Genomic DNA, 13277 nt, shown 5'->3' with positions numbered 1-13277 from the left:
AGAAGCAGCTTTTGCATAGCAGCCCAAATGACAGATGAAGGTGTGATTCCGTATGTAAGAGGAAAAGGCAGCAATGCTAAACGCTCAGCTGCATTGATCCTGTCACAATGTTAATAGAATGAGACAAAAAACAGTAGGTTTAAGGATCTGTCGAGTTTAGGGGGTTAAAAGAGCTAATTCACATCAAGTTACCCTCCTGGCATTTATGTTTAGTACATACCAAAAAAGATAAGCAAATTATATTACATTATATGTAATTACAGAAGCTCCTAATTACATATCACAATTTTTAGGCAGCCTAGCAAATGCAATGCTTTCCAGAACGGCAATTCCTGAAGTGGATAGTAAATCAGCTTTTGCTTGCCACTGATTTGAAACTTTAACCTATAAATTAAATTAATAAGAGACAAAGGCTTCTTTTGTGCATTTGCAAGTCTGTAGGATTTTACAAATAATAGGACTGGAAAGTGATTTATATTCGAGGATTAAAGGTCAGTTTGGCGCACACGACTTCGGAGCAAAACACGGCAGCGCAGAGCTCGGTTAACCCCTTCCTGCACCAGCAGCGCCTGCGACGAGCAAAGGGAAGGGTGCAAGGCAAAAATAAAATAAAATAAGATATCCTGGACAAATAAACGGATTTTTTCCACATTCATTGCAGGATGGGAAATGTGTATAGTAAGTCTATAAGGTAATTGACCCCAGGTGACCGAGGGGATATTACCTGCATGTTACAACTCAAATCAACGGCGTGCTCAGCACAGGGAGCCTGAGAAAGGTGCAGGCAATTGCATGGGAACGGCATAAATCAAAACCCTCAGGTGGCTCAAGCCAAAAAGCTAAAGCAAGGGAAGCTAAAGTAAATGTTAAAAGCAAAAGAAGGGGCTCTATCACTTTATGAAATTCTGCCTATGGTTGGGCACTTTTCCAACATTTCTGTAAAAAATAAGACTTAATGCTGAATTAAAACCCTTTGATAAACAAATATATAAATAACACGGTGCTAAAGGAACAAGTGCAAAAGCTTCTTATTGTTATTCCCATAAGCAAATCCTAGTGAAAGAAGAGAGGAAGCAACACACACAAACACATCCACCAAAGGGAATGCATTTTTTTGAAGTTTTCTGTATCTGTTATTTTTTTAGGCTACAAATTTAATATTTCGCTTATTAAATTAGGACTGATTTATCTCCCTATTACGTGAAAATTCATTAAAGTATTTAACACGTTTAATAGTCCAAGAAAGAGATGAAACAGTAGCACGTTTTCATAATCCGACGCAATTGTAATCTGATCTCCAAAGAAGAAAGCAGCAGCTTGTAAACAAATGCCCTATTTGTTTAAACTCCATCTGCAATTAAAAGCATGTCCACGCTTTGCTCTCCCTGCAAAGGCAGATGGCAGGGACGCAGACAATTTCTCCGATAATTTAATTGTATTTTGGAGCTGAAATTCGGCACTCGGCAGCTGACGCCCGTTGAGCTGCACGCGCTCCGTTTCGGTTTCACCGAGAGCCCCGGACCTGGCCGCAACGTTGGGGCACATCGGGAAGCTGGACCTGCATCCCGAGGGGCTCCGGAGCAGGGGCTGATGCCCCCGGGCCCAGGAAGGGCGGCAGGGTGGGAATGTCCCTCCCCAGCCCGCGGGGGACGTGTTGCCAGTGCCCGTGCAAGGCAGTAAATCCCTGGAATCACTGTTTCTTTGGAGACACCTTCCCAACAACACGAGCCCCTGGGGCAGGTGTCCCTGTGCAAGGAGCCCTGGGTGACGGTGCCGGGCCCGTCCGGCGAGGCCATCCCGGCAGCTCCCTGTGTCCCGGGGAGGCCGGTGCTCACGTCCAAGGGACACGGCGGAGCGGGGAGGGACCCGCTGGGAAGCCCCGCGGCGCAAGGAGGAGGCGGAGAGGAGATGCTGATACCCCCGGGCAGCGCCGAGGGGCCTGGGTGGTCCTAGAGGAGCCTCGAACAGTGGGCGAGTGTAACGAAGAGGCGAAACCCAATCGTCGTACAGGAAGCTTTCACCAGGCTTAAAACAAATCCTTAAGAAAAACAGAAAGGAATCCAGGAAGAGGAATTGTGTTACCGCTGAAAACGCTATTGGCACATTACCAATGCGCCGCGGCGGTGAGTGACGGCCCCGCGCCCCGGCCAGCGCCGCCGAGCGCTCCCGTCCTCCCGGGGGACGTCGCCACCGGCCTCGGGCAGGTTGCTCCTGTCTCGTGCTAATATTGCTGGAAATGAAGCCCAAACTGGAGCACCTGGGGGGCCATGGGGTGACCCAGGTGGTCGTCACCGGTTTGGCTCGTGCCCATGTGCAACGTCCCTGCTCGCGCTGGCCCAGCTCGTTTTGCTGCAGGTGCTTCTGGTGGCGCCGCGCAGAGGAAGAGGCAAGGCCTGAACGGAGCCAGAGGGAAAGGCAAAGCCGCCCGGATCCGTGGATTTTGCGGCGGGAGCTGCAGTCACGAGGGAGCATCCGCCGCCTCCCCGGCGCACGGAGCTGCCACGGCCCCGCACGGAGCGGAAACCCGGCTCAAATCCAGCGTTACCAGTTACCTTCATCCTTTGGAGCATCCCTCGACGTTCCCTTTGGCGCTTCCAGGGACCCCCAGGCTCCCTCGAGGAGCGCTGCCCACCTGCACCCGGGAAAACGAGGCCTCCTTCCTACAGCTCAGCTGGAATTTACAGCCCCTGGATCTCTTATTGTGCTCAGGAAACCCGTGCCAGCAAGCGAGACCTGTGCGAACCAAGCAGCACCTCATGCCTCTGCCCTCCCAAACGCTTCCCAGCACTAATTTCACCCTGCAAAGCTTCCCTCCCTCTCCATTTTAAGCAACCTGTGCATTTACCTATTGTTAGAATAATAAAGCCCAGCTCAAAGCTAGGAATACCAAAAATTTCCAGCAAAACCTCATTCCACCACATCTTGAGCTCAATATAGAGCACCTGGGACTCATCTGAAAACCTGTCTTAGATAGAGACCTTCATGCAGCAGCCTGATACAAAATCCAGATCCAGCGCAATAAGCTTTTGATGTCGTGTTGACATTTATCTGCCAATATTATTGCTTTGTGCACTTACCTTATGATGGATCTTGTTACTTAACTGATCGCAGGCGAGGTCAAGCTTAGCCCTTCTTGCAGCGCTAGCACTGACATCATGCAAATCACCAAAACCCAGAAGAAAGCACCTAATCCCTAGCTTCAAATCCCCACTAAATGGCCCTTCAATATGTGTGAACGGGGACAACTGGTTTTTCACTTATGCCTCAGAAAAGGTCATTTTTCCAGACTTATGACCAACTGCAAAAAGCACAAGTTGAACACAAGCACCATCTTCCTCCGGGTATCCATCTTAATTCAAAGAACAGTTGGTTGGTGTTTTTACAGCAACAGGTGAAAACAAATCTCAGTTGTGGTCCACCACGAGCAGAACCCAGTTTGCTCAGCGTCACTCTTGCTTCTTACCCCCAAATCTCCTTCCAGGTGAAAGCCAGGCTGCAGAACGGTCCTTCCCGCCACGCTGCTCCTCTGCAACCCCATTTTTGGGAGCAGTGCTGGCCCCTTGCCAAGACAAAGCCCCACGTGTCCTCCGCTTCAAAGATCACCTGGAATATTTCACTTTGCTTTCTGAGGCTCCAGCTGAGCGTGAAGCTCCTTTGTCACCTCCTTCCTCCCGCTAAGAAGTCCAAAAAATTCCCTCTTCTGCCAAGCCATGGGTTTCCAGCTCGGTTTAGTGGCACTGGCACACGAAGGCCCAAAGGGAAGGGCCGGGATGAGGAGGCGGCTGCATCGTCCTGGGATCGGTGAAACCGCCCCACGACACCCGCTCTGCTGGGATTCACCTTTGGAATTCCTTTGGAATGGAGGAAATTCTGGAAAGCGCCAACGACGGTAAATTCATGATGCTACACAAATATTGCAGAACGTGCTACTAAAATGCGGATCTCCAAAATGCCTTGCATGGCATTCTCAAACATGTTTTAAATAATGTCATTTTCTTTCTAATTCATCACCTTTTGCCTCGCCCTAATTTGCAACTATAAAACATTGAGCAAGAGCTCCAGCTTCCTGCTTCTAAGTGTGCGGGATCATTTCTGCTACCAGCGACAAAACTTTGCTGGAAAATAGCCTATCCCGAGGCATCAGGTGTGAGAAAAGCAGATCGTTTACTCATGTACTTAAATTAGTTGCTAGACAAGGAGTATTTGATTACTTTTTGTTTCCCAACAGGTTGGATAAGGGTAGATGAAAAGTCTAGCAGGCTCTAATAGGTGAAGAGAGGTGAGAAAAGCAATCGAGAGGCATTTAGAGAGTGGTGAAAGCCTCCTCCTCATCCTCCCCGCTACCCGCAGGGCTCCCCATCAGCGAGCCCATCATTAGGCTCAAGAGTCCCGTGCTTGGACAGCGAGACCTGCGACGCGCTCGGCGCGGCGGCCGCTATTTAAGAAAACGACTTCTGCAGTAATTAGCGACGCTTTGTTCAAATGGGACGTGGTGACCCCAGCGGCCGTGGTGGCACACGGGGGGACGGAGCGTTTCGCCTGTGGCGCTGGCGAATTCGGAAGACTGAAGGTTCAGCTGGTTGGTGACCGGCGTCCGGTTCAGTCACTCGGGGTGTTCTGCCCACCCTGAGCATCCGCGGGCACCTCCATGGAGGGGAAACAAATCCCAGATCCCTCTTCCGACCCCACCAAGCGCTTTGCTGCTGCTTTCTGTACTTTCTAACGCCCTCTGCACCGCGTTCGCATCAGCAGCACGTCCGCCTGCCACCGCCGGCTGCAACGCTCCAGCGGGAACCGATGCGGGGCCCGGAGATCCTGCAAAAATGCATCAGTGCAAAATGACAGGCAGCTCCCAAGGAGCTGGGGACGTCCCCGCCGCGCCGGGCTGCCCGCAGCTGCTCGGGCAGCTGCTCCCACCAGTTGGCGGCCGAATTTTCCACGATATCCGTCGGGGCGGCTGTAACTAAAAGCAGCAGCGCCCCGGCTGCCGCCCCGAGCGGCACCGTCGGACGAGCCCCGCGCTGGCTCGGGGACACGGAGACCATGGGACCAGGCAGGAGGTTCCCTTTCCAACCGCCCAGGATCATCCTGGAACACCAGGATCAACCCCACGGTGCTGGCGGCCCCGGCGCGGGGCTCGCACGGAGGCTCCCTTTGGAGCTCGGATGCGCCGGGAAGCAGCGCTCCCGGCACCAGCATCGCGGCCGGGCGGAGCGGGAAGAGGCTCCCGGGAGCCTCCTGCTTCCTGCAGGATCCGGCGGAGCGTTTGTGCCCTCGCTGCCGGGTGGGTTCCGTGCTGCAAGGACGTGTCTAGGCTCTTTCTCCCTTCTCCTCCACACTTCCCGAGTCCATCACGGGGAGCAGAGGAGCAGCAGGGTGGTAGGAAAATTCCTTTCCTGTGTAAACCCTGCATTCTGCCATTTCCCTCTCCAAATTACAGTGTTACAGGTCGTAAGTCCTCTAAGCAGAGGTTCTTCAGTCGAAGATCTCCATAGCGGCTGGAATTAAGGCCCTACACATACGAGGGGAAGAGGGGAGGAAAAACACGCTCCGTCTAATTACCCGAGCCGTAACAACACTTCACGATTCCATGCAATATTCCCAACAAAAGCAGCCATGCTCTTTTCCACCGGGTTGTTTGCACGGGCTCATCCCACGGGCAGGAGGTTTTCTCACCGTCCCGCACCCCGACGGAGCAGGGACGGGGCTGCCCAACGCCCCATGGGCAGGTGAACTGCAGCCCCTCGTCTGCTGCCGCCGGTCCCTTTCATTTTCCCTTTATTGCAGCTTCTTTGGGGGGGGATTAAAATAATTGATATTGATAACGCGATGTGCCTCATGCCCCTGTTCCCAATTACTTTTGCAGGCCGGGGATCCTGCGCTGGGGATATGATAGGAATGGTCTTCATTAGCCTTCTGGGCTGCAGAACGGATTCTGGTTTTGATTTGAAATCTTTGGGATTAGGCCGGCCGAGCGCTGCGGGCCGGGGTCAGCGGCGGAGCCGGGGCGGCTCCGGCTGCTTTTTCCCTGCCCGTGGCGAAGATGAAGCGGGAGCCTCTGCGCGGGGACTAACAGCAGCAGCACGAGGGGCTTCGCAGCTGCGGCCGGGCTCGGGGGCAGCCGGAGCCCGGAGCTGCCACGGGCAAAAGGAAACAGAAAAGGAGCATCAAAATCAAAACGGGAGATGCTGCTTTGCACACCTGCAAAATTCTGCTTCGAAAAGTAGAACCACAGAACTGGGTCACGGGAGTGAAAGGTAAAGGCTCCAGCGTCTGGGAAGCTGCTGTGATTTTCCTCTGTTGGAAACAGAAATCCCAATCCTACAACAGGATGGGTCCTTGGCACGCACATGGATTTCTCTTTGCACCATGGTGGAAAGGAAGAGATGCTGCAACCGCTTCCCCAGCCGGCGGCCCTGCTCCCAGTAAAAGGCAATCCGTGGGCAACACCTTGGAACGCGTTCCCAAGGTCAGGGGAGTCGGGCGCTGGCAGGTTTAACTGCAGGGGGGAAATGGTTTCCAGACCCAAAAAAGGTCTGTGGAGAACCGCACGCCACGGGACATGTGGGGGGATCAGCAGCACGGGCTCCGCACCGGGACACGGGGCTCTGCACTGGGACACGGGGCTCCACACCGGGACACAGGGCTCTGCACTGGGACATGGGGCTCCACACCGGGACACACTGCAGCTCTGCACCGGGACATGGGGCTCCACACCGGGACACGGGGCTCCGCACCGGGACACGGGGCTCCGCACCGGGACACGCTGCGGGCTCCGCACCGGGACCTCACAGTGTCTTTTTCTTTTTTGGAAACCCCCCCACTGCTCATATTAAATTCCAATGCTAAAATACAGGTATAGGAACACAGAGGAGAGGCTGAGCTCCCTCTCCTTGTAACTCACTCAGACAACACTCAGAACCAGCACAAAAAATGCAGTTTATAATCAGAACATAACGAAACCAACGAAACAGGTGTCAAGAAGAGAAAAACATGTAATTCTGAACGGCGAGCGGTTCGCGTGCAGCTTCCTGCCTGCACCGAGACGCTCCTCCTGCCCACGTGCCCGTGTCTGGGAGCAGCAAGAGCAGAAAGTGCCCAGCACGCTGCTACGGACAGGGCCTCTCCCGTCCCTCTTGCACCGTTGGGAAAAAGGGAGCTCTTGGGGGAGCTCAGGTTTGCTCCTGATTCCATCCATCATCGATGGAGGAAGAGGAGAGAAATTGGTCTCCAAAGAGCAAGGATGGGAAAAGCAGCGTCACTGCATTGCACGTGGACACGGATGGGGTTGCCAGAGGCAGAAGGCAACGATAAGGAATGAACAACAGGGACAACTGGTTCATGGAGGGAAGAGCTGAGGGAGGGGTGGTCGAGTGAGGCCGGTGCTGCTGTGCGGATCTCTTACCTCGTAGTGATAGTCCATGCAGGTCAGCTCTCTCCAGCAGCGATCTCCTCGTATTTTAATCAATCCCTGAAAAATAAATCAAAAAAAATGCGGTCACAAACATTTCATTTCCTTTAAATACCAAGGTACATCTCAAGATGTCAAACAGTGCTTAAACTACAGGGACTTATCCAGCAACAGAGAACCCCAGCGGCTGAACAAGCAGCACCTTCGAATCCCTGGCATGTCTGTGCCCGGGGTCCCTCCACCGTCCCATGGGGACACGGAGAAACCGGAGGGCCCTGACAGGGCCCTGCACAACCCGCTCCCTTGGGGCTGGTTTAGGACAGAATGACTTTGTGGACATGAAAGCCGGGTCGGACGCTGCAGGACGCTGCGATGGGGCTGGCAGCACAGCAAGAGGTGCCGCTTCCCGTGGAAACGGATCCCTGCGAGACCCGAGCCTGGTGTGAGGAGCTGATCCGGCATCTCCGGAGCGGAGGGGCTCAGGGAGAGACCACGAAGGGGCCGGAGCGGAAGGTGGTGGCTACAGATTGGGGACCCGGTCCATGACTGCGCTGAAAAGTGAATTTCCAGACCCAAATCTCTCCCTCTGGCAGAGCTGCCTCTCCAGGAGAGGCTGACGCGAGGAAGACGAGCCCCAAGCTGGCTAGAGATGCAATCAAAGTAATTAGAGAAACAAAAGAGGAGAAGGGGAAGGAAGCTGACAGATTTAAACCCGATGAATACACTAATGACAGGTCTGCTCTACCTTAGGTTAGAGGTTGGCAATGAAATGAGCAGGTATCGGAGGCTGCTCTGCATTGATATTTCAGGGCAACAAGAGGGTGAAATTTCCAAATCAGTGGGTCCATTCCAGGGCTGGCAGTAATATTGGGATTAAATTTCTTTGCCTCGGTGATGAAGACTAGAAAGGAATCAGTCGTCCAGAGCAGGAAGGACACCTGGGCAGGGATGAGCGTGTCGCAGGAAGCGGCGCAATCAAGGCGGCCGGCCCCGAGGGATGCAGCTCCCTTTGATGTGCGATAAAGGCCTCTGATTAGGATCACAATATCCCAAATTGAGGAAAGCTTCACTAGTCAAAAGGTTGAGCCCCGCTCTATCATCTGCATACAATTAGGGGATATTTGCCTACCTTCTAACATTGCCCCTAATTATCATGTTCCTGCTTTCTTTAGTGGAAAAAGAGCTGGAGTTTCTTCAAGGATCCGCTGCTGGCTGCGCTGGGAGCATCCTCAAGCCTTTGGCATTTGCAATAGGAGACGTTTTCCAGGAAAGATCAGAGATGTTTCAGCACCAAAATCTGGGGGACCACGACACTAGGATCTCTCCTGACCTTTCAGTTCATCCCTGTTGTTTAACACTCCTCATTTACAGCATTATGAGCAGCTTTGGGGACTCAAGGAAATAGCAGGTTCTAGGGAGTTAAAGCCCTGTCCAGAGCTCCAAAGCACCCCAAAAAACCCTCCTCCAGCAAGAGGGAAGCCACAAAGGCTCGGCTGGCCCCCCATCAACATATTGGGAAAACAAGAGAGAAAATAAACCCCAGGCTGCACCTCTCCATGGGGAGATCCAGCACCAGCACGGCAGACCCTGCTCCTCTCCTCGGGGAGCTCCAGGAATGGGGCCGTGTTGTCCCCAGGACCAGGGATCTGCTCAAACACCAACATCATGCAGCTCCCAGCCCTCCGGACCGGCCTCCGTGGAGCATTGATCGGCATTAACTGCTCCGTGCGGAAAAGAGCCCAACGGGAGAGAGCGCGGAGCGCTGGGAAGCCGTGACTAATACGTAGGTGGTCAGTTGGGAACATTATTCACCGTCCCTCCTAATGCAAGATGCAACTCGATGAAAGCCTCAAGTAGCTGGTTGAGAAAGAAGCACAAGGAGATGCTTTCCCACACAACAAATAATCTACCGCGTGGAAGCCAAAGGCACAAACGGGCTCTAAAGGAATGAAATTCCCAGAGGAGGAGCAGGAGGGCAGCTCCTGAGCACAACCCGAACTGCGGGAGCAGCGCGGTGTTTTACAGCCCTTCCTAAACATCTGCTAACGGCTGCTACTCGAGACGACAGAAATTAACAGATTTTAATACACAAAGATGCACTAAAACAGTTATGGGGTTATTTGGCACATAAATTAATAAGAAATAGGCTGCAACCCACCTGGTGCACCTAAGTCTTCACCAGATGATGGTTAGATATGTTTGTCTCTGTGAATATGGGTGACCCAGTAGCCTTCGGTGGGGCTATTCAGAGCCTTAAATTATATTTGTTATCAGGCACCTTGCTAAGCTAAAGCAGATTTTACCCATCTGTTCTTCCAAATTACTTTTCCTCTTTTTTTTTTTCCACTAGCACAAAACCAAACTACTTTTCATTCCAAGGTCAGCCGAAGAGGACAGTGAACCGAAACTATTAAACGCTTTCAGAATCAGTGAGTCCAGATAATTTACAGTGGTAATTTTTAGCCAAGTAGGAACCTGAAGAAGCTGGTACAGGAAAAACCCGGTGTAGTCACAGGGTGTCTCATACAGCAAGAGCTGCAGGGCGGCTCTAAGAACGTGGGAAACGCTCGGTAGCGAGAGCCTACGGAATTGCTTTGCAGGGAGGATTAAAGCGAGGACAACAACAACGCACAGACCCCTGTCCTGGTTCTGCCCAGTGGACCCATCAGCACCGCCACCAAGAGCGGGTCCAAAAGGGCCACACGAAGCACGAGGGCGGCCAAAGGGCTCCCGTTGGGGTAGAAACCAGCGCAGCGGCCCGGGAAGGCGCCCGCGGCGCCGCCGTTTCGCCCCGCGGCCCCCGGCTTTTCCCCGCGCTGCTCCCGGAGGGGAGGCAGGGACAAGACAGGGCCCTGTCATCAGCCGCGGCTCCCGCTGCCCCGGGACCGTTTCTAGAGTTACCGGATGCGCCGATAGCATCGCGCGGATGCGCCGGCCCTGTCACCGGCCCCGCGCGCCGCGGCGGCGACGCCAGGCGGGGACAACTATCTTGATGACCTTCCCTCCTGCCTCGTCCGAGCTGTTATCGAGATCTCTTCGCCAGAAAGGATAATTAAAACAAGGCTCTGACAGGAACACGCCGCACGGAGAACCAAAAACCTCTCTTGCAGTGAGTCACTGAGTGAGTTCATCACATTTTGTTTACTATAAAGCTCTCAAATAGAAAAGTCACTTAAAGCTCTTAAAATCAAATCTGTTTTTCAGTATAGAAAACTCCCACTCTCGTAATTAAGGGGAGTTTTGTGTCTTTGCGCTGCCGGAGCTTTATGGTCCCCTTTCCCACCCACGATGGCATTTGAGAATTCCAGCTTTAAAGTGAAGCTGGGCCAGGGAAGAGCGCGGAGCTTCCATGGATCCAAGTGCTCCGGCTCCTCCGAGGTGCGTCACAAAACGGGCACACGGGCCCTGCCGCGCTCCTGCTGGGACAGCCCATCCCGCGGGATGCTATCCCAGCCAAGGACACGCATGCAAAAAGAAAGGGAAAAGGAGAGGCCTTGCGCAAAGGGAGCGTGACAGGTCTTCGCCTTCCCATTCAAATCGCTCAGCTTCTATCAAGTAAACATGCAAATGGCATCGTGCAGAAACGGGTTTTGCGATGCCCGACACCCTCAGTAGGGGAAGGTCACGTTTTGCATCGTCCCTGGTAGAAGGGACGTGGCAGCAGAGCCCGCTTGGGCCTATGGGGGACAGGACCGAGTCACCACAAGGGCAGGAATGGCCAAGCTACAGCCAGGAATAGCCAGGACCAGCCAGGAATGGCCAGGCTACGATGAGGACCGGCCAGGAACGGCCAGGCTATCGTGAGGAATGGCCAGGCTATGGTGAAGAACGGGCAGGAACAGCCAGGCTATAGTGAGGAACGGGCAGGAATGGCCAGGCTATGGTGAGGAATGGCCAGGAACGGCCAGGCTATGGTGAGGAATGGCCAGGAACGGCCAGGCTATCGTGAGGAATGGCCAGGAACGGGCAGGAACAGCCAGGCTATGGCTGCAGGGCCTCTGGGCGCCGCTGCTCCCTGCGTGCAAGGTATTCAGGGTGAATATTTTGGGCCAATATCACTATTTTCAGACTCTGGTGGCTGCAGGTGCCTGGGCACAGGTGTGCTGATGCCCTATCCCTTACCACGCGGATTAACAGGTCCTGCTGGCAGCATCCAGGGAAGTGTCGGAGCAGAGCGGGTCGAGCGGAGGACAGGGCTCCGACGGGCCCCGGGAGGGGAGGCGCTGCCGATCCCCGTGTCCTGCGTTTCGTGCGCTCCGCTAACAATTCCCAAGGCGTTTGCCAGGTTTCTTCGGGCACGTGGAGCTGGCCGAGCCCCACAGCAGCTGCAGCACATCACGCTGCCCTAGCAGAGATCACAGCACAGGGAGATCCCGCATCCCTGCTCAGGGCCGAGCGGAGCCGAGCGCATCCCGCTGTGCCCAGGCCATCCTCCCGGGGGATGTCAGGAGGACAGGCAAGGGGCTGGAAGGAGCCACGGGACAGGTCCTTGGGACAACCACGTCAGGCTCCAGCACAACTGGAGGGCGCTTCTCTCATCGGACACAGGCTGTGGGGAGAGAAGGATCTGCCCGAGAGCAGTTCAAGACCATATCAACTAGTTCAGTAGCCTCAAATCCTTCTTCCCCCCTTATATCCCGTTGGCCCCAGAGTCATCTCAAACCCAGCTGTTTATTTAAAAGTTCACAAGCCCTCACGAAGCGGCGGGGCCCGATCACATCGGCCCTTACGGTTCCGACCGTCCCTCCTTACTGCGGATGAGGCAACGTTTCCTCGCTGCATCCACACGGAGCAATGGATAGACTAAACCTTCCCAGTCTGTACGGAAACACGGCAGATGAGAATACAGAGGAAGGGAAAGCCCCTGTTATCCCATTTTCAGCTCCTCGTCCAACACAACCATCTTGCTGCCTTTTTATCAAACCCAAGAGGAGAGGCTGGTGCCAGCTGGGAACGTCGTTATTCCTGGTTAGCTACAGCACCCGACTGCACCTCCCGAGCTGAAATAAAGAGGAAAACCTAAGGATTCACGGCCATTTGAAACAGCACTGGCCCCGAACTATGTGCATTTTTTTGCTGTTTGCACCGTGATAGTGACTATGGGTTGAGCTCATGAAACAGGAACCCGTTGCTGTAGGTGCTGCACAAATACAGGATAAAACACTGATCTCCATGGGCACTTCCTAAAAGCAGGGAAAATCATTTTCTAGGAGGTTCAGCTTTACTCTGTCAATTCAAGTCATTCTTATAAGCAGAATCCAATTTGTGAACATTTTAAAATTATCCCAACTTGGCAGAATATAAGAAATATTCTCCTTCTAATACTCTCCAGGGTTGACGGCATTCCTTAGAAAAGTTACACCAGGAACAGATACACTATAGAAAGTTCAATGCACTAATACAAAATGCTTTTTTTTTTTTTTTTTTTTTAAGAAAAATGTTGGCAGGGTGGGAAGTTTCTACCCAGCTTTGAGCAAGCAGCGCATTAGCCAAAACCCTAAATTTTGGAACAATTTTAGAACAAAGCAAGGACAGGAGACTAGCAGGCAGGACGTGGGGGATTTTAGGGGCGTTTTTCCAGTTTTCTGGTTTGATGCCCAGCTCCAGGCATCAGATAAAGCCGAGGAGCAGCCCCGGCCGCCGGCTCTGTCTTTCGCAGCGCTGCACATCAGCGGGCAAAGGGATTTGGCAGCACAAACTCAACACAGGCCGGAGGGAAGGCAGCAGGTGGAGCGGCGCTTGCCCTGTCCTCTCCACGGCCCGGCCTCGGATCCGGCTCCGTGCAGGGTTGTTCAATCACGCCGATCAGATGGATGCTGGGTCGGATCCTGGCAGCTGAGCTCCCAGCTCGGCCCTCTCGAGAGTA

At 53.6% G+C, this 13277-nt stretch overlaps 1 protein-coding gene across 1 annotated transcript in view; it reads right to left on the bottom strand.

The window, feature by feature from the left end:
• Window positions 1-13277, bottom strand: part of LMF1 (lipase maturation factor 1) — a 96691-nt gene that overhangs the window by 75252 nt on the left and 8162 nt on the right. The window contains exon 2 of the mRNA XM_088527820.1: window positions 7406-7471. Within this exon, the coding sequence (XP_088383946.1) occupies window positions 7406-7471 (66 nt within the window). The remainder of the gene's footprint in view (window positions 1-7405; window positions 7472-13277) is intronic.

Source organism: Tinamus guttatus, unplaced genomic scaffold (assembly GCF_059628265.1).
Source record: "Tinamus guttatus ecotype Peru unplaced genomic scaffold, ASM5962826v1 Tinamus_guttatus_pri_ptg000291l, whole genome shotgun sequence".
Taxonomy (NCBI): Eukaryota; Metazoa; Chordata; class Aves; order Tinamiformes; family Tinamidae; genus Tinamus; species Tinamus guttatus.
This window is presented reverse-complemented; position numbering and strand designations above follow the sequence as displayed.